The sequence below is a fragment of the Oculina patagonica genome, chromosome 14 (assembly GCF_052425735.1).
Source record: "Oculina patagonica isolate OP01 chromosome 14, crgOcupat, whole genome shotgun sequence".
Taxonomy (NCBI): Eukaryota; Metazoa; Cnidaria; class Anthozoa; order Scleractinia; family Oculinidae; genus Oculina; species Oculina patagonica.
The window spans coordinates 18,911,135-18,935,745 of NC_135771.1; the positions used below are offsets into that span (position 1 = coordinate 18,911,135).

At 38.3% G+C, this 24,611-nt stretch overlaps 4 protein-coding genes and 1 pseudogene across 5 annotated transcripts in view; 3 read left to right on the forward strand and 2 right to left on the reverse strand.

Annotated features, from left to right (window-relative positions):
* The first annotated feature begins 1,890 nt into the window (after nt 1-1,890).
* On the forward strand, nt 1,891-4,201 carry LOC144638747 (uncharacterized; annotated as a pseudogene). The gene is made up of 2 exons (XR_013567998.1): nt 1,891-2,013; nt 2,641-4,201. The product of XR_013567998.1 is annotated as an uncharacterized LOC144638747 (transcript).
* Nucleotides 4,202-5,702: 1,501 nt separating this feature from the next.
* Nucleotides 5,703-9,371, reverse strand: LOC144638769 (large ribosomal subunit protein mL55-like). Its single transcript, XM_078498028.1, has 3 exons — nt 9,289-9,371; nt 9,035-9,142; nt 5,703-6,130 (listed from the first exon to the last, which is right to left on the reverse strand). The coding sequence occupies exons 1-3, from the start codon at nt 9,327-9,329 to the stop codon at nt 5,845-5,847; spliced, it is 435 nt and encodes a 144-aa protein (XP_078354154.1). The 5' UTR covers nt 9,330-9,371; the 3' UTR covers nt 5,703-5,844.
* Nucleotides 9,372-9,424: 53 nt separating this feature from the next.
* On the forward strand, nt 9,425-20,366 carry LOC144638756 (cystinosin-like). Its single transcript, XM_078498015.1, has 11 exons — nt 9,425-9,632; nt 11,648-11,729; nt 13,061-13,139; nt 13,618-13,733; nt 14,610-14,709; nt 15,700-15,725; nt 16,297-16,396; nt 16,999-17,118; nt 17,676-17,846; nt 18,680-18,797; nt 19,593-20,366. Exons 1-11 carry the CDS (start codon nt 9,563-9,565, stop codon nt 19,796-19,798), a joined length of 1,188 nt encoding a protein of 395 aa, XP_078354141.1. The 5' UTR covers nt 9,425-9,562; the 3' UTR covers nt 19,799-20,366.
* Nucleotides 20,367-23,373: 3,007 nt separating this feature from the next.
* On the reverse strand, nt 23,374-24,559 carry LOC144638764 (ADP-ribosylation factor-like protein 16). The gene has a single exon (XM_078498022.1). It carries the CDS (start codon nt 24,524-24,526, stop codon nt 23,777-23,779), a length of 750 nt encoding a protein of 249 aa, XP_078354148.1. The 5' UTR covers nt 24,527-24,559; the 3' UTR covers nt 23,374-23,776.
* LOC144638752 (sorting nexin-7-like) overlaps nt 24,478-24,611 on the forward strand; it is a 12,272-nt gene continuing 12,138 nt past the window's right edge. Inside the window, exon 1 of the mRNA XM_078498005.1 lies at nt 24,478-24,596. Within this exon, the coding sequence (XP_078354131.1) occupies nt 24,513-24,596 (84 nt within the window). The 5' untranslated portion in view covers nt 24,478-24,512. The remainder of the gene's footprint in view (nt 24,597-24,611) is intronic.

A 24,611-nucleotide genomic window follows, 5' to 3' on the forward strand; every position in this document is an offset into this window, starting at 1 on the left:
ATACCACTAAAATCTCTATAACAACGATTGAAATTTTTGCTTCAGGAAATTAACGGAAAGAGGGGAACCTTTCAAATTAAGAACCTAATTAGCCTAAATTTGTGTTTATAACGGAACACCTTATGTAAGAACCTATTTGGGCTAATTAATCTGAAAAAAACAATAGGTTCGAATCTTACTTCGCGGAAGATTGTACAAGTTAGTTGCATGAGAGGTAGCAGATGAAGTAGCCTACTTTTTTGCACCTTGAGTGTCACTGGAACGGTTCTTATTGGGTAATGGGCTCCTGTACAGAGTGTGTAAACATATAAATTAACGAAAAAAAAGGCTGGTTTAACAGTAAATATTTCTTTATTTGACATTTTACGGTAGTGTGTAGTAATCGTTGTTTAGTGTGTAATATCGCTGTAGAGTCTTGTAGCCTTGCTTCTTTGAGTTTTGAGATCTCTTGAGTCCGAAGGGCTAGTAAAAACACAATTACAAATGACGTACGCTCCAAAATTCGGACTTGGCCATCCCCCCAGAGTCAGCGTTCTTGGTGCTGACCAAAAGAAACGGCGGGCTCAGGAGACGAGATCGAGCCCTTATCCACCCCCCCCCCCCCCCCCCTTCTTTTTGTTGTTTGTTTTGCTTTCGCAAACCCTTGCTTACTATGATATGTTCAGAAACAGATTAGCTCGGGAGTGGGCAAACTTGGTCTCCAAGGGAACCAGTTTACTGTTTATTTCAGTCACTTGCTAAAATAACAAACCAATCTTTATCTTAAGATGGCGCACTGCACCCATATGCAGTGTACTGAAAACGAACTTTTCTACGACTTGCTCAATGCTTCCTTGTAAAGATGGTTGACTCGAGACAAAGTTGCGTGACATTTTACTTTTGGTTCAAACCAATGCCCCTTTCCCCACCCCACCCGGAAGATACAACGTTGAATGTGATTGGTCTAAAAGACCTAAAACTGTTTAATGTTTAGCACAACTCTAACTTAAAGGAAACAATTATTTTGAACTTTTTCTCACTGCTCTAGGAAAAAAATATCCTTTCTTTGCCTAAAGATATGAAAACCTGGAAACACTCTTGAACGTTTCAGAGGACTCGAAACTGGAGAAACAATAGCTTTACAACTTACATAGGCCGTCCCGACGCGATCTTACATTCGCATATCCGACAATCATATAAACTCTTTTCAAAGAGCGTTTTCCGTGTTTTTGGTAGAAACAAATATTTCATCCAATAAGAGCTTGCATTTTTTTGTGGGCTATTTATGAGAGGTTTGGCGTAGATTGGAGGCATATCAAGGTAACGTTAACCGTGTCGAAATGTAATCAAATTATCAAATTATGTCTATTCTTAACTATTTAGCGGCGAAGAGCAGTTTCAGGCAGTTTTCTGTGTTGCGTGTTAACACGATGTTTTTAGTACAAAATTCAGTTTTGAGCGTCCAGGAATTTTGTCAATATACCGATAAAATTAAGCATCAGTTCAAGACAGAGAAAAGTTCCAGCAAAAGCGAACATCAGCCTTGCTATTGAAATACTAGTATGCATTGTATACAAACCCCGACTTAACAACCATAAGTACTTCATTAACACATCACAGAGTGCCCGCTACAGAAGGATTAACAACTAAACAAAGAAAGCTATTCAGCTCATAACACCAAGCTCTATTAAACTAAGTTTAACAAAACACAATAAACCATCACTGTCATCGAAAAATTGCCTCTAGGGAAAACCTGTCACTACCTGGGGTCATTATTTGTTGATTAATGCACGAAATGGGTTTTTTATTGCTTTGCGTTTTGTCAGAATAACGGGTGTTTTTTTTTTCTGAGCAACTTCACTCACGTGTGTTTTTTGGCTGATTTTCTCGGCCTAGAAAAGGCCTTGATAGTTAGAACTATGGTTGAACTCGATTAATGTTAAAGATGTTTGTTTAAAAGCCAGTTTAGATGTTTTCGCCGTGATAGGCAAAATTGTTAGTTGTTGTCAAGGAAATTGTGTACAAGAAGCTAAGGTAAGTAACGTTACATTCTTTTGTTTGAGAAGTACATGAAGTGACTCTAAACAGTATATAACAAACATATCATCGGTTAGCACTTGTTCCTTAAAAGTTTGAAGTTGTTGCGCGGAAATTCTAAACTTTTTTTATTGAAAGAGTGGCTTCGAAAGCCAATTATTAGAAAGAAGGTACAGAGATACAAGGGTAATACTGTTGTCCCCGTGGGTAGTGGGGACAGTAGGCCGTTGTACTACGTGCATGATATGAAGTCGGGAGTAACCAAGACAGCGAGGAACAAAAAAACTGTTTTACAATTTGTATCTGTGTTCACTCTATCTTTTTAAGGCCGTCTACTGAAAGTTATAATTAAATTACTTGCAAATTCGGCTTAGTATCGCATTTTAATCTTTTATATCATTTACTCAATACGTGAACCCAAAGATTGAAATTGACGTGAACCGTTCTGGACTAGGCAGCATTTTGTTTATATCAGTTTTATCTCAAACGTTGATGGTTAGCTATCCGGGGCTATCCAGCAGAAAGTAGCAACGTAAGAAAAAATCGTCTCTTTATCTATTCACGCGTAGATATTTTTCGAGAAGCATTGTCTCAATATTAATCTTTTTTTTTACTTAATTTTAGATAAGATTCCAGTCTTCTCTCGCTCAATTGAGCTAACTCACATACCAAGTCATGGCACATCCAATGGCAACTTCGTTAAAATCACGTGCTCTGTCACGCCGTGATCACGTGTTGAACCTCCTACCACCGCTGACCGTTGTAAATAAAGAAGACGTGACAATGCATGACCGTTTATTCTCTGACAATCCCCCGGCAAAGAACTACCCGGAAAATTTTCCAAGCAAAGTTCTTCGACATCTCGGGGCATGGACATTTTATTCTGCTCCAACAAAAGGAGAACTCGCCCTGCTCGACAAAAGTATGTATGATTTAGAAAAGGAAGCAAACGACCCGGACAAAAGTAACGCTAAAGAGAAGAAAAACAGCGGCCATATTGAGAATATGACAGAACAAGGAACAGCGGTGCATCACAAGCATACGCCTAGGACACAGTCCCACTATGCTGATAATGACAAAAAGAGACTGGAGACTAGAAAGGAAAAGACCCCGAAGGTGGACAAAGAAATGCCAGTACAGCAAACAAGGGAAGATGAAAAAATCTTACAGAAAGAAACTAGCAAGGAAATTGTACAGCAAAAGCCTCAATCGACTCCAGAATCAACTCAAAGAAAATCTAGTGTAAAAACGAAACAAGTTAGAAGAAAAAAGGGTAACGACATTGAAACTACGAAAACAACGAAACGACGGTCATATATAACTCGTGCGCCTAAAAAACTTCAGAAGAACGCGCAAGTCAAGAGAACAAACTCTCAAACACCGGTCGCGAATGTTGAAATTACGCTGAAAAGGTCACGTGGTAAAGTGCTCGGAGGAGCAGAAACTGGGGACGAAATAGGCACAGAGCCGCTAACAGTTGAAGGACATAATGTGTCAGTACCAGGCCACGATAGGAGCCACGGTCAAAGTTATCGACAAACCCAGGATACTGGAAGAGGCGGTGGCCATAACGAAACTATAAAGTTTAATACAACCGAACGAGAAAGACAGCAAAGTTAGAAAGGGAAACAGAAGTGCAAATTGTGATAAGAGCACCGCTGAGTTAGATAGCAATGACAACAAAAAAACATCAGCATCAGAGAAAACAAAGTCGAAAAACCTGAAACGCTCCGTTATAAAAATTCCATTTCAAGATAATGATAGTTCAGATGAAGTTGATAATAACAATAAAGCAGTTACGCCACTCGTCACGCCCCATGCAGGCAATAGAGCAGTCACGCCACTCGTCACGCCACATGCAGACAATAGAGCAGTCACGCCACGCGTCACGCCACATACAGACGATATCAAGTCACAAAGCAAAGCTGATCCTCCGGGATCACAGTCACAAGACAAAGTTGATTCTCTGGAATCAGAGGAACAATGCGAGAATGCAGTGAAACCAGAAGTGTCTTCTAAGGATCCAAGCAGTAATTTGGAAAATGATTTATTGCGTGACAAGCGCGTCACGTTTAGCGCGAGCAGTGAAAAAGAACCAGCCAATGAGAAGAAAAGGGCCAAGTCACAAAATGGGCGTAAAAGAGAACGTAAACGGAGCGGAAAAAATAGAGTGAAATCGGGATGAATGTTAAAAAATCCTTTTTCAAAGAAAGCTCAAGGTACAATAGTTTCCACCGCAACCTGTTAGCTGAATGTGTCTTTCGCGGAGAAAAAAAAATCAAACAAACAATGGGCAAGTTACTCCGCAAAACAGGGATCTGTCCAAAACCCTCTTGTTTTACACCCTACTTCGCAATACTCGCAAAACTACGTTCTTCTGTTATCTAATCTAAATCATTCTGAATGGCATGTCCTAGTGACCGCTGGTAAAATGTTTGCAATTATTATGAAAAGAAACTGTCTGGTTGTATGTATCTGAACATAGATAGAAAGCCGCAGCTTTTAAACGTTGAAGTTGACCTTTGTCAAAGGATTTATTGTGGCCGGCAAGAATAAAGTTCTATTTTTTGGCCAATTCACATTTGGGAAAAAATATTGACCTAAAAGCCAACATAAGACAGTTCGATAGTTCTGCTTCAACCGTAAGTTTTAGTTGTAAGTTTTCAGTATTCTTTTTTCCATTCTTTTGCCGGGGATCAAATGCACTGCTGCTAGCATTACGTCATCTTGTAGATCTGACATCACCCTGAGATTTTTCTCTTCTATATATATTTTTTCGCCTACTTATTAGATGGGGTTGGCAAAATGTCGTGATTTATCACTAGCAAACAATCAAAATTCATGTGCTCATCACGCTAATAGTATTACAGTTACAGTATCATGGGTCCGCAATGCGTACATGCCTGCAGATAGCAACTGAGACGTATGTAAAGTGCGTGCTAAGAACTGTTGTTATTATTATTATTATTATTATTATTATTATTATTATTATTATTATTATTATTATTATTATTATATTTATTTACAGTAGAATCCCATTGGTGGGTTTCTCGAACCTCCAGGGGAAACGATAATTGCTCCGAGAAATCGGGAGTATTAGAAAAACAGACGGTTCAAGGAATTGGGATTCTACTGTAGGGATATAGGGATGCAATGCTTGCAAAGGGCTAAATCTACTTGTACCATATAACATCTAACATCATTGGCACACAATAAATGTGAATAACTGAGTTCAAGAATGTTTTATTATTCAACCAGTAAATTGTTCTTTACACACTTCTTTCTCAATAAAAATAGCTTCAAAATGTAGTGGGACGTATGTGCATATCTTGATGTGTCATCAGAATGTTAGGAGCATTTAGCACAAGAACAAGAATGACATGCTCAAGATCATCACCCCATCCCAATGTTGTTCCCAGATCTTCCAGTTCTACTCAACAGAGAACAGCCAGAAGTTAGCAAGGATTCTGAAAACAAGATTCTTTTGAAAGAAGAAAGTCTTCTTATACTCATTCTTATACTTTGATTTGAAAGTTGTCAACTATATTTTCACCAAAACATGACACATGTTTACTCACAAGTGACACTGTTTTTTGATGCCAATGACAGTGACCAGAATGTCTCTTAATGAATAATAAAAAAGAAAACATAAATCAGTAATAAGAAAAGTGACTGCAATCTTGGTTTTCTCTGAAAGCTGATAGTCATGTTCTTTAGGCTTTCAGATCAGCTTTTCTGGCCTGCCATACGCTTTTCTGTCCAAGTTGTGTTTCAAAAGCAGGGAAGCATGTTGTGTGTTTCAAATTCAGCACGCTTTTTCTTTTAACTTCATTTTTTATTCTTCATTAAATTAGCCCATGATCTCTGATCATAACCCGCTTCATCCTCGTCCTCAAGTTCATAAATTTCCTTTGGCTTTTCAGGTCGAAGTCGCTTCATTCTCTCTTTCCTCTCCTCTTCTGTCATATCAGCAGGGTTTATTGGCTGTGTAATTATTCTATAAGGCTTTTCGTGTCGAATAAAGTAAGATGAACCATCTGGTTGAACGAGTCTGACCTTGTACATCCTGGAATAGACCTTTTTTGGGATCCGACTTATTGCTGCGTTACAAGTGCTGAAATAAAAGGAATCAAATCATAAATTTATAACATGCCTAGCTAAATTATGTAGCCATTACCAGGGAACATAGATGGAGGATTCCACTGCCTACTACGTACAGTCGGGAAACAAGTGCCAGTTGATGGCTACATCACTTCTCTGAGAACAGAACCCGCAGTTTTCGTCTCAGAAGTTGCTAAGCAATATGACCCGTAGGGCCCCGTCATATTGACCCCGTAGGCCCCGGGTCATATTGCTAAGCATTATGACCCGCAGGCCCCGTCTCCTGCATGTTCAGTGTTATGGTCAACAGGGGACGTAAAAGAACCCACACACTTATCGTAAAGAGTAGGGCATGGAGTTCCCGGTGTTGTGGTCTGGTCTTTGCCCGTTGTACTGTGCTTACTGTGAAATGCTCGGAGATATTAGCTATATAAGCTACTCTTCAAATCCGAGGGTAAACAAAGTGATGATGATGATGACATATTTATACGCGACGACTCTCAGAGTACTCATGAGCACTCATGCTTGTTTTTGATTGGATAAAATAATTTGCCAAAACTGACAGTTATTCCCCCGACCGACTAACAGAAGTTTTACAGAGTAGTGAGGATCAATTTAAATAACCATATCCAGGAATGATCAGGGTAATTATTCTTTCTCTTGCTGTTCTTGGGCAAGACACTTAACTCTCACAGTGCCTCTCGCTACCCAGGTGTAAAAACTGATACAAGCAAATTGTTAGGAGTCAACCTGGCAAAATGTGGGGGAGGGGGTGAGGGGAGACAACTGACTCACGCAGTGCCTCTCACTACCCAGGAGTATAAACTGATACAAGCAAATTTTTAGGAGTCAACCTGGCAAAATGTGGGGGAGGGGGGTTGGGGAGACAACTTACTCACACGGTGCCTCTCACCACTGTTGAAGCCTCAAATGTAATAAATGTCCCTAAATGTAATAAAGGTCCTAAGTGTAATAACTTTTGGTCCTAAATGTAATAAAGGTCCTAAGTGTAATAACGTTTGGTCCTAAATGTAATAAAGGTCCTAAGTGTAATAACTTTTGGTCCTAAATGTAATAAAGGTCCTAAGTGTAATAACTTTTTGTCCTAAATGTAATAAATCGAAATAAAGGCGCTAAGTGTAACAACTTTCGGCCCTAAATAAAATAAAGGTCTTCAGTGTAATAATAAGGTTCGGCTAAACATGAAATCATGCACGGTGCTTTTCTATATAAAAGCAAGGAGTTAAAAATGTAACTTAGGGATCCAGATTATGATGTACTTTAACAACCAGTTACCGCTTGCCTTAAAGAATGTGCCAAAATCTATTTTATTTTGCATGTCTTATTGGACATGGGCCAACGGAAACAGACGCTTATAGGTAACACCAGAAGTAGTTTACTCAAAATCCTCAATAGTGCAGAATGAAGTATTGTGATGTTTGTTTGGGCTTGTAGCCCGCTAAAACACTTAGCCCCTTACGCCCTAAGGCTAAAGGTGTAAAGTTTCAATAGTCAATTAATTAATTTATTTATTTATTTAAAATATCAATAATTATTAATTATTCGCGAGCGCGAAACACGAGTGACTGGTGACGAGCGCGAAGCGCGAGGGACCACGCGAAGGAGAAAGAAAGCGCCCATTTCCCCAAACAAGAGAGAGGCGTCAGGGTACAAGGCAGGTATAAATATGTTTCAGAAAGCAATATTCTCTCCTTGTGGAACAGAACACTTTGTGCTAAATGCATGCGCAGATGAGTCTACTTTATATACTGAGACACTTACAAACGTTGCATGTTTCTTCCTGCGGAGGGATTCCTGTAGACTCTGTGGCACTAACTTAAAACCGCAAAAAATTAAATTAAACTTGTTTGCAAAGAAGCTGAAGACTATCATGTTACTGTTTTAACCTCAAATCAAAATCCAGTTTACAGAAAGTTAACATAACAGGGACGTGTTTAGAAAAATTTGGTTTCTTAAGCTTGACGTCGTGTGCTTGTTAATGCTGTAGAATTCTTGTAGACCTGTGCCGCCAGTAAAACTGTAGTTTAATTAAATTGAACTTGGAAGTGTCAGAGCGGTTTAAAAGAAAACAAAAGTCTAGTACGTTTGCACGAAAAGTAAAAGTATCATATTTGTTGCTTCAATAGTCTTTTTAAAATTCGAGTTAACGAAAGTTGTCATAAAGCAGGACGGTTCAAACAATCGAAAACTTCCTAAAAAATCAGGTAAAAAATTTTACTCTAGTGTCCCAAACGCGTGGATGAACGTTGTCACGTGATTTAGTTGCTTGCTTCATGACAAAATCGAAATAGCATCTTACAGTACTGGAAAGAAAATAATAATAATAATAATAATAATAATAATAATAATAATAATAATAACAATAATAATAATAATAATAATAATAATAATAATCATTTGTATAGCGCCCTTTCCATACGTTCAAGGGCGCTTGACAATGTGAAAATGAAGCAAGTAAACATAAAACAGGTTTCAAACTGAATATAATACATAGAAAAGCACCGAGCATGATTTCATGTTAAGCTGGAACCTTTAATACACTACAGACCTTTATTACATTTAGGACCAAAAGTTATTACACTTAGGAACTTTATTACATTTAGGGCCAAAAGTTATTACACTTAGGACCTTTATTACATTTAGGACCAAAAGTTATTACACTTTGGACCTTTATTACATTTAGGGACATTTATTACATTTGAGGCCTCAACACCACGCCGGTGTATAAATCAGTACTGGCAAATTTTAATTTGCTGAAGACAACCATGGAAAACGGGGAGATTTTCAACTCTATAATCAAATCAACCTACGTGGACTCCAATGCAAGGGCCAAAAGTGAGGTCTAATACAGCGAATATTTCATGTTATTGAAAAGTAATATGCAATTTCAACACACCTGGCTTCTCTCCTCTCGGATACTAATAAGTTAACTCTGTTACAAAGAAACGATGCGGACGATCTTTCAACGAGCAAACATTTCCTCAGCAACAAACCAGAATTTGCCCTGTAAATCAAGAAATAATTAGAGAAACACGGTTGTTTGAGCAATGAAAGTTAGCAAATATTTTAAAGAAAGAATCCAAGCTATAAAAGATAAAATCGCTTGGCAAAAGGTCGATAAAATTGCGATAATATCATAATTTACCATACCTCACCGAGGTCGCCATCTTGGTCGCCATTTTAATGACCATATACGAAGTACATACCACCAGCACGCCGCTGAAAATTTGTACAATTGACTCATTTTTGTCGCGTGACACTCACGCGCGCTTCCGAAAGCATGACTTGGGAATGACATTGCAAGAGGGTCACGTGAAATCAGCGTATGTTTACAACTGAAAAGATTTATACTTAATTTGAAGAAGATTGGAGCATTCTAAATCAGTCCATAAGGCTACTTTTGCGTCCTGACATCCAGCAACCGATGATCAAAATGGAGAAAATATGGATTTTATTTACCTTGTTATGTGCCCTACTGGTCTGCGGGATTGAAGGTACGTAAATGTATTAACAGCTGAAGTTTGTTCATTCATAGCTTGGCTTTCGATATATCGTTGAACACAAATTAACTTCTAAAGCATTAGCTCTCCTAAGGTCCCTAAGCAAGCTTACGAAAACTAGTACAGGAACGGCACTGACTAAACAATTCCGACTATATCAGATTTCCAGTTTGGTGAGCGTTTTTTTCTGTCAGAGCATACCGGTAATTTCGTTCGAGAAATGCTTTTCTTTCATTGATTTTGTCCAACTTTTATTGTTTAATCAATTTGTCTGCTCCTTTGAGAACTTAATAGGAAATTTAATTAAGCTTATGTGTCTTAAAAAGGCAATGAATTTTCGAAACAATGTAAAAGCTCTATTTGGTGTGTGTGATTTAAACGGAAAAGTTAATCGTAATTAGTTTAACCAGCCGGCGAGACGTTAAATTGATGTAACTTATCAATTGGTATATTTTTCTTTGAATACCACTGCAATTGTTGATCTCACTAGTTTACAAATAGTAACAGCCCCAGTGCGGAAAAGGTGATTCAGGACAGCTATAATTGGACATTCACGAGAAAGACGAGATAATTTACAATTACATAACTTAAGGTCATGTTCACACTTAGTGCCCGAGCAATAGGCCTTGTGTTCAGACACAGAAAACCAAAATACCCTTAAGAATAAGTGTCGGAGTACAACTACTACTTGTACTACTTTGGAACGGGCACCATGCACAAAATAAAATAAAATGGTATGTTCACATTAGTGCTCAGCCAAAATCGTACTTGGGCACCATCCCAGGGGGGGGGGGGGGGGTACTCCAGCTTGTAAATGACGGGATGATCGAATGGAGGCAAATCTCAGGGCCCAAAAAAATCCCTAAGTTTTCTGACATTACCCAAAAAATTCCCTGAACCAAAAATAACCCCCCCAAAAATCCCTTGTCAAATTACCCCTAAATTGCCAGGAGGTGCAATAACATAACACAAAGAACGCTCGTTTTGTTTATTCATCATACCATAAAATACGCCAAGGCCCCGCCAAGGCACTTTAGTTCGTTTTCTGGGTGTCTTAATCAAGACACCCAAAAAAATACTTGCCAAATTTTCCAACCCCAAAAAATCCCGGAATCGAAAATTTCAAACCCAAAAAAATCCTTCGATCATCCCATCATTAACAAGCCGGAGTACCCCCCTGGGGGCACCATGCCCAGGCAAACCAGCCTTTGAAAGAGGGGTTCGGGCCAGGGGGTTCAGGGAACTGATCAAAAGCAATTTGTTATTTATGTAATAATTGTTACAAATCTTACAGTTTCTTAAGCATTTATTAACCAATAATGTATGGTAGTCTTGTGTCATAGCCCACAGTACAACAGTTTTAATAATAATAATAATAATAATAATAATAATAATAATCGAATGTTTATCCAGGATAGCCCTTCAGTACATGCGTACTGTTATCAACGGGGTCCTGCTGATTAAAAATTAAATGAAACTTGTGTCATGTTCATGAGTCACCCTATCTGCAAAAAGGTCTTTCAGTACATACATGTATTTTATTTTATTATTCAACAAATTCTCACAATTCCTACATATGGTCATGAGATTCTTGTTATTTGTTATCCATATGTAATAGATACATCCTGCAATGTACCGGTATACATTGTATAGTTTGCCAGGACTCTGCCGAAGTCTTGCAAAGCGCTGTGTAGCCACGGTTTTTCTAGCTGTAAAGTGTGTTTTGTTGATAATTTGTTGAATAATAAAAAAAATCCTTCTCAGTCTTGTGGAATATCATCTGATTTTAGCCAACTGGGCCCATGGCCTCTCCAGCTAAGTATCTGGTGATATTCCACATGATTTTGCAGGATAATTAAGTATTTTTTGGTATCTTTAAAAAGGCTAATTTTGCACATATCATTGTGATACATTTAGATACTTATGTAGAGTCATTAAGTTATATGTTAATTGCGGCATGTAAACATTATTTTGTATAATAATAACAAATTAATGTGTTTCATTTACAGCTGAAAGTATTAAACTTCATTTAGACTCAAGCGAAGATAAAGTTCAGGTTGACAAATCTGCACATTTTGACCTCTCACTCAGGTAATTGTTTGAATCAGCCATTTATTTTAATCTTATGCAATAACCAAGATACTGCATGCATTGTGATTGGTTAATGCCTGTCATCTGTTAGAGGACAGATGTAAAGATGGCATAAATTTATTATCTGCTAAAGAGTCACGAGCTGTGATTCAAGTCGAAACAGCCCGGGTTCCAACCCTGGCTGGGGCGCTGCATTGTGTTCTTTGGCAAGACACTTATTAATACTCTCACTGTCAGTGCCTCTCTCCACCCAGCTGTATAAATGGGTAACAGCAAATTTAATGCTGGGTGTTACCCTATGATGGACTAACATCTCATCCAGTGGGGAGGTAGAAATACTCTTAGTCGAGTAATGCCACAGAAACCGGGATAAGCTCCGGCCGTTTTGGCTACTTGGCTCGGACACAGACTTAACCTACCTACTGGCAACATGTCAGGGCAACTTAGCAAAATGCTGTGGGTAAATTATGTGGCATTAGAAAGCTTTCCCCCCAGGGAAATCAGGATAAACTCCAACAGTGTAGATCAGCTTGCCCTGAGTGTGCGGCTTTTCCTTACCTTATAATTTATTTTAAAAACAGTATGCTTTATGACTGGGTTGTCAAAAAAGCAGCCAGTAAAAAACGCCACCTACCTTGTGCTTTTGCTGGCCTCTCTGACTCCTTAGAAAAAGATCATTTGGCAAAATCATGCAGCTCCCTAATTCAGCAATAAATCCACCTACTTCAAAATTTTCTGACAACCCTGTATGATCTATGAATTATTTGTTATGTAGTACAGTCAAAGCTCTCATAAGCGGACACCCTCAGGACGCGAAAAAAGTGTCCGTAACTGGAGCTGGCCGCTTATGAGAATGGTTCTCATAAGCGGCCACTAGAGGTGTAAGGGATAAATGGCCGCTTACAGGAGGTTGCCGTAAGTGTCAGTGGTGTTTCGAAATGTAACCTGATGTGGATGACGACAAAACAAACACTGAAATATGTTACTGTAATTACTGTAAAATCATTGTGACTCATTGTGACGAACAGCGATGTTAAGTTGATTGGTAAGAACAAGATACAGAGCTTGTTTATAGGATTTTCTTTGGGGTGTCCGCTTACGGGAGCTCAAAAACAAAGAAAAAGTCTAAGATGTAATCTCTGAAAGTGTCCGCGGCCGCTTACGGGAATGTCCGCTTACAAGAATGTAAAAATACAGAGTTTGCATGGGAGTTAAAAACGGGGTTTCAAACCAGGAGGCCGTAAGTAGAGCTGTCCGCTTACGAAAGTGTCCGTTAAGAGAGCTTCGACTGAACTTAATAACAGTGTTTTATTTATTTTTTTGTTTTATAGCGGTAAAGCTTCTTCAAATGCATCTGTAGTCGTTTCCATCAACAACAGCAAGCCAGCATTTATCGAAGTGCAAAAAAAGGTGAATTCACTCTCCTGTAACTTATAATTAGTGAAATACTTAACTCACTCTCTACACAGTTAGTAAAGACTTAAGTATTAGAGTAGAGCTTCGTAGCTGTAGCCCTCTGCTCATTTGAGTGCCTTTTAAAACTGTAATAATTGTGTTGTTCCAGAAAATATTCGATACCCGTCCTACAGAAGGCTTTTTGGTTTGAATCCCCCACCCCACTCCACTGGAAATTTTTGTTAAGCTTCATACTTTCTATTAAAACTTCTGGCTTTTGAGCCCACCACCCCCTTAGAATTTCCATTGACCTTCCATGGGAAAGGTATGGTTTATTTTCTGGTTAAAAGGGAAAGTGGAAACTGATGGTATTTCATGTAAAGAAAATGGAGTATGCCAGTGTTAAGCTAGAGGGCAAAAACAAAAGTATTATATATCTTTAATTTATAATTTTATAATAAATAATAAATTAATAATTATTAATTTTTTTCAGGTTCACTTAAATTTTGATAGGAAAAAACGATCAGTGGCAGTCCATGGACACGGCATTGGAAAAGCCACCATTACATGTTATATACAAAACACCACTGATGATGACAGTCATGTAAGGTGTGTTAAACAAAATCCATATTCTTCTGAAAACTGTACAAATATTTTGTGTGCCCTCTCGAGAGAATTAAATTTTGATCAAAAGTCAAGATGTCATACCAGCTGAAAAATAAGGTCCTACCCACTCATGTAATGCCACTGACTTGTAGACAGTCAACACGCCCCACTGGCAGGCTTTTCAAAACAAGCTGGTGACTGCTTGAGTTCCACCGGCTACTTGAATTATATGTAGCCGGTTACTCTGGTCAATAGCAACCAGCTCGCAACAAACAAGCTTTGCATCACAGCCGCCTTCTCTTCCAGTTGCTGATACCTACTTCAAAACATTCTGAAACCCTTGCGCTGGAGAATTTGTATTGTATTGCACATGCAGTACATGCAAAGGGTCTATGCCTGGGGGGGGGGGGGGGTACTCCAAAAAGTTTTATACAGGGAGGCTCCGCCCCGAGGTCCAACTCCTTACCCTTTTATATACCATTTAGACAGAAATGGCACCCCCTTTCATATACCTTTTACTGCAAAAAAGGTACCCCTTCCAACAGGACGTTTTCTTAACATTTTTATGTAGTGCTTAAAAAATTGAGACGATACAGCCATAAGTTGCATCTGTTCAACATATTTAATTTAAAGGCCCTTTTAAATATCTTAATGACAAGATTTCCTACCCTTTCATATACCTAAACTTGTGAAATCCCTACCCTTTTATATACCTGAAGCCTGAAAAAGGTACCCCTTTCAGGCGGAGCCTCCCCGTATAGGCCATTATAGGGAGTAGTCCCCCCCCTGCGGGCTTCCTGCCTTCAATATATACCAGATGAAGTTTGATTTAGTATCCAATTTTATTCTCTATTTAATTTTTTTATTTGGTGGCATTAGTTTCCAGATAAGAGTGGTCCACTCCATGCCATTAACTATAATCAATGCTGTGATTGGCTGGCTGTATTTTGTTGCGTGGTCCATTTCATTCTACCCTCAGGTGAGAATTGTTATTGTATTTAGCAAAATATTTATTGTTTATTTCTACTTTAAAACAGGTAAAGGGTAAAGGTTAAGTCTGTTAAAGCCTAGTGGCCCATCAGGCCAGAGCTTATACCAATTTCAGTAGCATAAAGCGACTAGGGGTACACGTATTTCTACTCCCCATTGGATAGGATGCTAGTCCATCGCAGTGTTACACCCCTGCATTATATTTGCCAGTACCCATTTATACAATCACCTGGATGGTGGTCAAGAGGCACTATGAGAGTAAAGTATCTTGACCAAGAACACAACACAACTGACCTTTCAACCCTCCAAGTTTATTATTTTCCTTAGTGGCCATTTGGCCACCAACTGCTCAAGTTTAGTTTAGTCGCCAGTGAAACATTTTAGTCGCTAAATTAAGCTCACGCTTTAAATCCTTCTTCTCAATTTAGGTCGCCATCTGGCGACTTCAGTTCGAAATTAGTCGCCAGCTCCAAAATTTTAGTCGCCATGGCGACTAAAATGGTCTTAACTTGGTGGGTTGCCTTTCCGAAACAACGCAGGGAACTGAGGCAAGTTTCAAGTTTCAAGTAATTGAGAAAAGTAAACTCGTCCCAGTTCCCTGCGCAATTTCGGAACGGCCAATGGTGACACTGACCAGGGCTCGAACCCAGACTGCTTGATCCAGACTCCCATCAAACAAAATGTACTTGATACTGAGGCCCCATCCACACTGACCCGGGTAAATTTGAAAACACATCTTTTTTTACACGCATAGGCCAACCGTCCTCACTGAAACGGCATTTTTGGTCACCGAAAACGGAGCTTTTCAAAAATGACTTCCAAAGTGGATATCGTTTTTAAATTTACCCGGGTTAATGTGGATGGAAAACATTTTACCCAGCGTTTTCAAATTTACCCAGGTCAGTTTGGATAGGGCCTGAGTGTGTTTCTGCACAATTAATGGCACACTCTTAAAGTTCATCTTTATTTTTATTTTTAGGTTTATCTAAACTGGAAGAGGCAAAGGTAATCAGATGTAGATTACAATGTATGTTATGAGGTTATAAATAATATAACAATTATTGTTAGAATCAATAGCAAAATTTTATCCATTTCCAATATGATGATACTATTAAATTTAAGTTACTTTCCCCTAATTATTAAGTGATTATTTCCTATTAAAATTTTTTACTGACACACCACAAGAAAATTTGTTATATAGCTGGAATTTTTCCCGGAACAGTCCACGCTCTTATTGGCTACTTTGAGGTCACATGACATCTAATAATGAAACCGTTTCCCACCAAAAGTCTCTGAGCGGGCATGCAAAATCTATTATGTCAGAGTGGGGAACTGAGTGCACTGTTACCTGTGACTGTTGACCGATGGCTGCCGTTTTTCTAAGTCTCCGCTGTGCTATGTAACAAATCACTTATTTTTTAATAATGTCTGGTCCCTCGGGAAACCAGTTAATTTTGTTTCCCTCAAATCTCAATGTTTCCCTTGGCCCCGCCTCAGGAAACAAAATTACCTGTTTCCCTCAGGACCAGTCATTAAGTGTATAATATATTAACAGCCTGTCCTTGTTATTCTACAGTGTTATAGGACTGAACTTTGACTTCCTGGCATATAACATCACAGGGTTTATAGCTTATGGCTTATTTAACATTGGCATGTTCTGGATACCTACAGTGCAGGTTGGTATACTGGCTCGTAAAGGGACGGGCTCTAGTCAATGCCATCACGCAACCCCCAGTTTGAATTGACACTAAAACTCTGCAGTTAAAAGTTCACATTAGTGACTGCTCCTTCAAGCAACTGCGACCACTTTCAGTTTGGGAATTACCAACTGCTCTTTTCCTTTAATTTGTTTAATTAAGCTTTTGTTAATGACCACTCAAAGATTCTGATTTGTATTAGTTAACCCTGCAATAAAAGTAGCTACTTACGTAGTTGATCTCATTTATCGTTATGTAACATTGCCTTATGATGTATGATTATAAAAGTTCAAGATGATGTATGGCTGTAGAAAGAGTCTCACCCTGAGACTACAGTAGAAAGCTTAATGCTAAAAGCTCCGATAAGCGACCAGCCTCTATTGTTTCAGCCTGTGATCACTTTCAAAGGCTCATGAGAAGCCTCGAGCCTTGATTTCTTAAAATCAAGTGCTTGCCTACTTAATTTTAATCAAGGAAAAACAACAAGCTGAGAGAACTGTTCTTTTTGCTTGTTTCTTGTCAGTCAAGTTGTTGCTTACAGCTGGTATTAATTTAGTACACTCTGGCTTGGTTCTTTCCAGCATGAATATTTTGCAAAGCATCCTGGTGGAGTAAATCCAGTACGAGCCAATGATGTATTTTTTACAGTACATGCTATTCTTCTCACCTTCATCACAATTCTTCAGTGCCTATTTTATGAGGTAAGTATTTTTCTATTTCTGGGTCTCTAAAATCATTGTTAGTAATTAAATTCCTGAGTCAGTGCATCATTCTAAATAGTTATGTATTAAAAAATATCTGGCCAAAGTCATTAATTCTCCCAGTGCAGTAAGCCTTTCTTTATTAAATGTTTTCTGCACAATCAGCAAAATTCTGTTTGTTTGTTTTTTATTGGGAATGACAAGAGGCTAATACCATTGAAAATCATTGGCAGCTATTTATGGTACTTGCCAGCATTCCATAGCAGTTATACTGTTGAGGGGTGGGGTGGGGTGGGATGCAGAGGGTGGGGATTGGGAGCCTTCTTGCTTTTTGTAAAGTTATTGTGTAGGAATATTCTATGGTGCAATTTTAGTCTGTTGTAAAATTAATGGTAATTGTCAATACCAGTACTTTAAATCTTAATTTACAGCCCACATGTTGAAAAATAAAGAAAAATTATTGCTTGTCAAGGCAGGCCAGTCTTACATCAATAAAATATATTATTAAAGATTGGATATAACATTGCAGTAATATTGCATGTGTTTTTCTGTTTTAGCGCGGAGATCAGAAAGTGTCACTGGTTTCTAAGCTCCTATTGGCTGTTACATGGCTTTTTGCGGCAGTGGCATTAGTTGTGACGTTATTTCACAAAATCACATGGTTGACATATCTCTATTACTTCTCATATATAAAAATTGGTGTTACACTCATCAAGTACATTCCACAGGTGAATACAACAATCTCTTGTCTTTCTTACATTCTTTTCTTCACCTCCCTATATGACTACCGTATTTATTTGATTAAACACCGCCCTCGAATAAACGCCGCATTTTAGAGCAGAAATATTAATAAACGACGCCCTCGAATAAAGGCCGCATCATGATGTGGCATATTCGTATTATAGACTCAAAAAGCAAATGCAGTGACTATCAAGTTTGAGCAAGCCTAAAATAATTATTTTCTTTGATGGAAACAATGTTTTAAGATACCGGTATGGAAAATGACTTTTGAGACAAGTACTACAAGATATTCCTGTTTTCAAAGTTTAAATGTTTAGTTACCATGCTGTTGTTTGCAAGAAATAAATCCAATTTTAAATAAACGCTGCCCTTGTATAAACGCTGCCTTCGAATAAACGCCGCACTGGAACTGCGAAAAATTTAATAAACGCAGCAGCATTTATTCAAATAAATACGGTACTTCCTTTGATTGCCTTCCTCCTCCTTCCCACTCCTTGTCGACTGTCTGTCTGTCCGTCCGTCCGTCAGGAAAGATGGATGGATGGATGGAAGGACACATACGGATGGACGGATGGACAGACACGGTCCATCCGTCCCTTCCTACCTTCCTACCTCCCTACCTTCCTTCCTTCCTTCCTTCCTTCCCTCCCCACCCTCCCTGCATCCCGAGTTTCAGAGTCCCAGCGGCACGGTGGTTGCTTATGAGAGCTTTGACAGTACCCAAAACTTTTACCTTTCCTTTTTTTTTATTAATCATTAACACACTAATAATACATGCATTACCTACATGCTTAAATTACTTACCTTACTTTCCTGATAGGCATGGATGAACTTCAGACGTAAAAGCACTGTTGGTTGGAGTATTGGTAACGTTCTGCTTGATTTCACTGGTGGATCACTGAGCATTGTACAGATGTTTCTTTTAGCTTATAACAATGGTGAGTGCACTCATTACAATCTCACCTGTTTATTACAGTGTAAGGTAAAGTCTGCATTCAAGGCTAGTGGCCTATCAGGCCGGAGCTTATCCTGGTTTCAGTAGCATGAAGCGACTAGGATAGAGTATTTCTACTTCCACCTGGATGGGATGCTCGTCTATCACAGGTTTACCCCCAGCATTAAACTCGCCAGTACCCATTTATTGTGGGTGTGCGGCAAGGTTGCTGTCTTGCTGAAATGCCCCCCCCCCCCCTCCTTCTGAATTTTCTAGATCTGCCCTTGGCTCATTGTTCACATTGTCACACAGTAAACAAAGGGGAAAAAAATATGTATGTTAAGATGGATTCTGCTGAAAGTTCGAGCAATGAGTGCAAAAATTAAGTACCAAAAATCTACTTATAGTTCGGTAACATTTTATATACTATTTAAAACATCTCACTAAAATTCACTTGTCTTAGTGACCCCGTTATTTAACTCTAAAGTGTTCTCGAGAAAATAAAAGTCAAAACCTCATAAAAATGTTTAAAACATGCACCATTTTGTTTTAAACTGGCGCGAAACGTCCCTTTTAATTGAAATTTTGTAGATAATTTCAAATCGATTTTTCTCTGGCGGGGTCAGCTTGAGAGCTAAAGTTTTGGTAGGTTTTTGTTAGCTGTGCTCAAACTGTTACCATGCTATGAGATCTCTTTGGTAACTTTATTTTTGCCTGTATTCCGCGAATGTTCGGTGGAAACCATCTTAAACGTTTTTTAAAGTGATGGATGTTATGGTTTGTTTACTTTTTTTTGCAGACGACTGGAAGTCAATATTTGGTGATTTCACAAAGTTTGGTTTGGGTGCTATCTCCATTCTGTTCGACATATTATTCATTGTTCAACACTATTGTCTTTATGGATCAAAGAACAATAGATATGAAGTAATCGGTGGCAGCAGTGATCCAAGGGAAGTTAGTGCAGAAAAATCATTGAAGTCAATGTATGGATCAAGTCTGGCATAACTGCAGTGGAGCTATTAGATCAAAGTGCATCTGATATAATTATTATAACTAAAAAATTACGATTGAAATCATTGTACAAAATATTATATGATAATATATTACAGCTGAGCATTCTGTGAGGGGACACCTTTTGGACCAAAAGGGGTGTCTGCTGAGTAAAGGTGTCCCCTTTCAGTTAAGCCTGGTTGACACTAGCGACATAGCGACATAACAGCAAGGTCATCAGGCAAATGCAAAAAGCACCTCATGTTGATGTTTTATGTTACCAGTGTGAACAACATAACATAGCAACATAGTTGGAACTTTTCTTTATGTAGTTATGTTCATGTCGCTAGTGTGAACCATTCAGAAATTTGTTAAGTCAATAGTTATCTTTGGTTGGTATATTTGAGAAATAGAGATTTGTATTTATATGAGTCAAATACCATAAAATGCTGGTTGAGCCCTGGGCTTATACAACATTGTAAGAAGGTTTGGGTGGGCTAATAAATGGGTTAGTGTATATCTGGGGTGGGGATATCCAGGATGGCTTATAACTTGAATAAATATTTTTTTCATTAGGAGGCAGATGGGCCTATAATTGACGGGGGGGTTATTGGGGGTGGGTGGGGCTTAAAACTGAACATTTAATTGTACAGTACACTGAAAATACCTTAAGTATCCTATTTTTAGAATTTTACAAATGGTGTAGTTATAAAAAATTGCGATATCTTAAAAAATCAATATCAGAGTAAAATCATTATCCTCATAGGACATTTGGTGTTTTGTTCTATGGAATTAGGGAGCTTGGTATATTTTGAGTCTTACAATTCTAGGCAAGTCCATAATTAAGTATCGGTAACCCCACTTTTGGATCCAATAAAGCAAGTGGAAGCACGAGCAAGCAGAAAGGTGAAGCAAGTAGAATTGATTGGAGGAGAAGAAAGAAATTAAGGGGACTGCTGCTTATCTGTTTTTGGAGCAATCAGAATTTTCCATTACATCCACTTCAGAGTATTTGATGAGTCCATTAGACAACAGTCACTTTCAGATAGCTTGGATGAGTGTCAACTGCTTGACACCCTGATAATAGATACTGCATGTGGCCTTTGCTTACAAGAACACAGCAAGTCTTTAGTTCACATTTCCCTCAAAACTACAACTGGCCTCAGAATTTTAATTTGTTGCTGCAAAACCTCAGCAGCAAGACTCCTTTTCCCACATGGGCAAGTATATTTTTGGGGGAGGGCAAAGTTCTTCACAGCTTGTTGAAAACAAAAAGGCAGGAAAGTCCCTCTTCTCTTATCAATCAATCAATCAATCAATCAATCAATCAATCAATCAATCAATCAATCAATCAATCAATCAATCATGTCTCCTTGATTGATTTGATTTGCATTTCTGCTCACTAATGCATTTAGTGCTTGCTATACTATCCAAAAGACAGACTGTTTTTTTTACCTTATTTGGAGGATGTACAAATAATTTACATAATAAATTATTTACCAGTATACAAGGAAGTTATTTTGCATTTGTAATCGTATACAAACAGAAATTAGTAACTTTTTTTTAAAAATAAATTGGTTTTATATATAATGTGCATTATCTTAAGGCAAGATGTTTTGCATGAGCTTGCATAATGTATTAATATATAGCAATTAATTTTTAAGTGGACCCTGCATGCAGAGGGTCAATTGTAGCTATAGCACTTCACACTCATTGCGGGTCAACTTATATGATGTCATGTATGCAAGGTTGGTTGCTTGCTTAAAAATAATGAATATAAGCTAAACAAAAATTATATACCATTAAATTCTGAATACTATGAGCTCCTCGCGATAGATAGTATCGACCCTCAATAAGTAAAGCAAATCCTAAAAGCAATGACCCTCCAGTATTTTCTGTAATATCAAGATAACATGACAATGATTATGGCTACTAGAACTACGAGTAGCTATAGTATTGGATAAGGAAAAGGCTCCTAAGGGTAAAGAGAGTTGTTACTTTCCTAACTTTATGCCCAGGGGGGGGGGGGGGTACTTGCAGTATACATGACGGGGAGATCCGACGTATTTTTTTGGGTTGAAATTTTACACCCTCGGTATTTTTTTGGATCAAGAGATCTGTCATGTATTTGTTTAGGTCTTAAAGTCTGTTTGATTGAATAGTCAGTATCGAGGTGCTAGGTCTTGTACTTTTTGGGGTAGAAAATTTTGATGCCAGATATTTTTTTGGGTGTAAAATTTCAGGCTCATGTATTTTTTTGGGTTCGCAATATGAAGGTTCGTCGGACCCCCCCCCCCCCGTCATGTATACTGCAAGTACCCCCCTGGGACTTTATGGTACAGTCAAACCTTGATTATTCGGACCTTGATTATCCTGACTTTTTTCTCTGATCCTTTACTGCATTCCTTTTGTTTACATTTCTATTTCATAAATAATCATATTTTCGATTATCCAGACTTTTGATTATCTGGACTATTTACCCAAGTCCCAACGAGTATGGATAATCGAGGTTCGACTGAAAGTTCTTTTGTTTTTTAAAATCCGGGGGGGGAACTCCCATATTAATTAAAGAGACGGGGATGCTCGTCGGAACTTTTGAAAAGAACCCCTAAAAGAGACCAATCTGGGCGTGGCTCAAGACCCCTAAAAGATACCAAAATTCTGAAAAGAGAATTTATATTTGTTTATTCTTTGTGTGCGACCCTAAACGAGACCATGACGGCTAAAAATATTGCCATTTTGCCCAGAACACCCTAAGCGAGACCTAAAGTCCGAAATTTATATCCCTAAGCGAGACGACAAGCATCCCCATTCTTTTCATATGGGAGTAGTCCCCCTCTCGTGATTAAAATAGCCTGATGCATATTTCTCATTAACAAGTGAGTTCTGGAGAATGCAAAACTGAATACATCACACAAATTAAACATTTGAATTTGTGAACTTATCAGGCTGTGTGGTCTTTGAAGTCTTTGGCATAATTAAAAATTTATCTTGCGTTATTGAAGCTCACATTTTAACACCTACAAAATTATATTACTTTAATTGATTTTTCATAATCAGTACCATTTATGAAAAGAAATATAGTAGATTTATTGACCAGATTGATCGGCGATGGTGGAAAGTATTTTTATACAAAGCAGCAAAGAAGCCCTATCTTTTAAATTCTATAAATATTCTTAAATAAAAGGTAATGACCAAGAATAAATTACATTACATTGATATTTTCGTTTATTGATGAACGCTCGGCTTATTTCGTTGAGTTTTGACCAGTTCTCAGTAAGATTTGGTGAAAATATTGGTCGGTACGTTTTCAATGTTTGTTAGATTAATTACACGGTAAGTTAGATTACCATGATGAATTTTGTCGTATAAACAAATCACAATATCTTGGCGGTACTCAGCACTCTGAGAAAACTAAGCGAGGCCTTAAGCTTTTTTAGAAAGCACGAAATTATTTTTTTCCAAGAAAATTCGGTGAAAAGTCGGGGTGCGGCTTATACACGTGCGAATACGGTAATATTTAGTTTTTCTTAGAGTAACAGAGGTAGACAAAAATAAATAGAGTACATTTTATTAATCACTCTTGATCTTTATTTCTTCTGAATACAAACATCAAGTCTGATAGAGTACAGGTGACCCATGTCCTGCCATAAATAATTGTAGGCAAAAACCCCAGGGGTGGGGACTACCATATGAAAGGGAAGGGGTTGCTCGTTGTGTAGCTTTGGGGTGTAGATTATGTGGGGGGGAACACACTTTTAGGGGCTGAATATAAATTTCCAACGAGCATCCCCACCCCTTTCAACTGGGAGTTCCCCCTCCCTCCCCTGGGGTAAAACAAAAAAAATCATAAATATAAGCTTTTCAAGACTCAAGAATTTTTGTGAAAAATTACAAGGACAGCTAGAAATAAATAAATATGCAGTTCTTTATATTGTTTCAGACTGAAAACAACTCATTTCTTACTGTTACAAAACAGCTGTTTTTTATTCATTATTTTGCAAAAGAAGACACATAACATTTCTCCTGCAGCCATTTTAAAATTAGATCTAAGCCTGTTCCTTCACGAAAACTGCATTCCAGAACCGTAATATCCTGTCTAGCATTCGCTTGGACCTCTCGAAGCCTGATTATAGCGCTAATTTCGCTTATACTCATACAATCTTGTGAATCGATCTTGTTAAAAATCAAAAGGACCGGCATGTCTTGAGTCTGTTTCGAAGACAGCACTTCCAACAATTGAATACAAGCTGAAGCAACTTGGGTCTGATTTGCTATGTCTATAACGTAGACCAAAGAAGTCGCCTCTTTAAAATAGTTATTCCAAATTGGCCCCATCGCTCCACCAAGCTCTCTGAAAGTATATTTCTTTCTGTTGTGTGTCACAGTGACCAAATTCACTCCGATGGTCGGGATAGTTGAAGGTGCTTCTCCAAGCTGTTGTTTTTGTTGTGCTTGCGCCAAATTCTGCTGTGCGGTCAATGTTTGAAGCCTTTTCAGCATAACAGTCTTTCCACCTCCTTCCGGACCCAAAACCAACAGCTGTACTTCAGCCATCACAACAGAAATACTGCAATCGCACCGAAACAAGCCGAAGGAACAAAATGGCGGAAGCAAAGCAAAATAAACCATCGGATATTGTCGTAGCGTATCGGGTAGTCTTCGGAATGCTTCGTACCCGCCGAATGTTACCGAACGCGAAACGACTGTTTTGATCACGATATGCAATATGGCGGACGACATTGATGCCTTCAATCCATTTGAGAACGAAAACGGTGATGATGTGAGCCAAGAGGAGGCTGTTTTACCAGATGTAAGTTCATGTAAA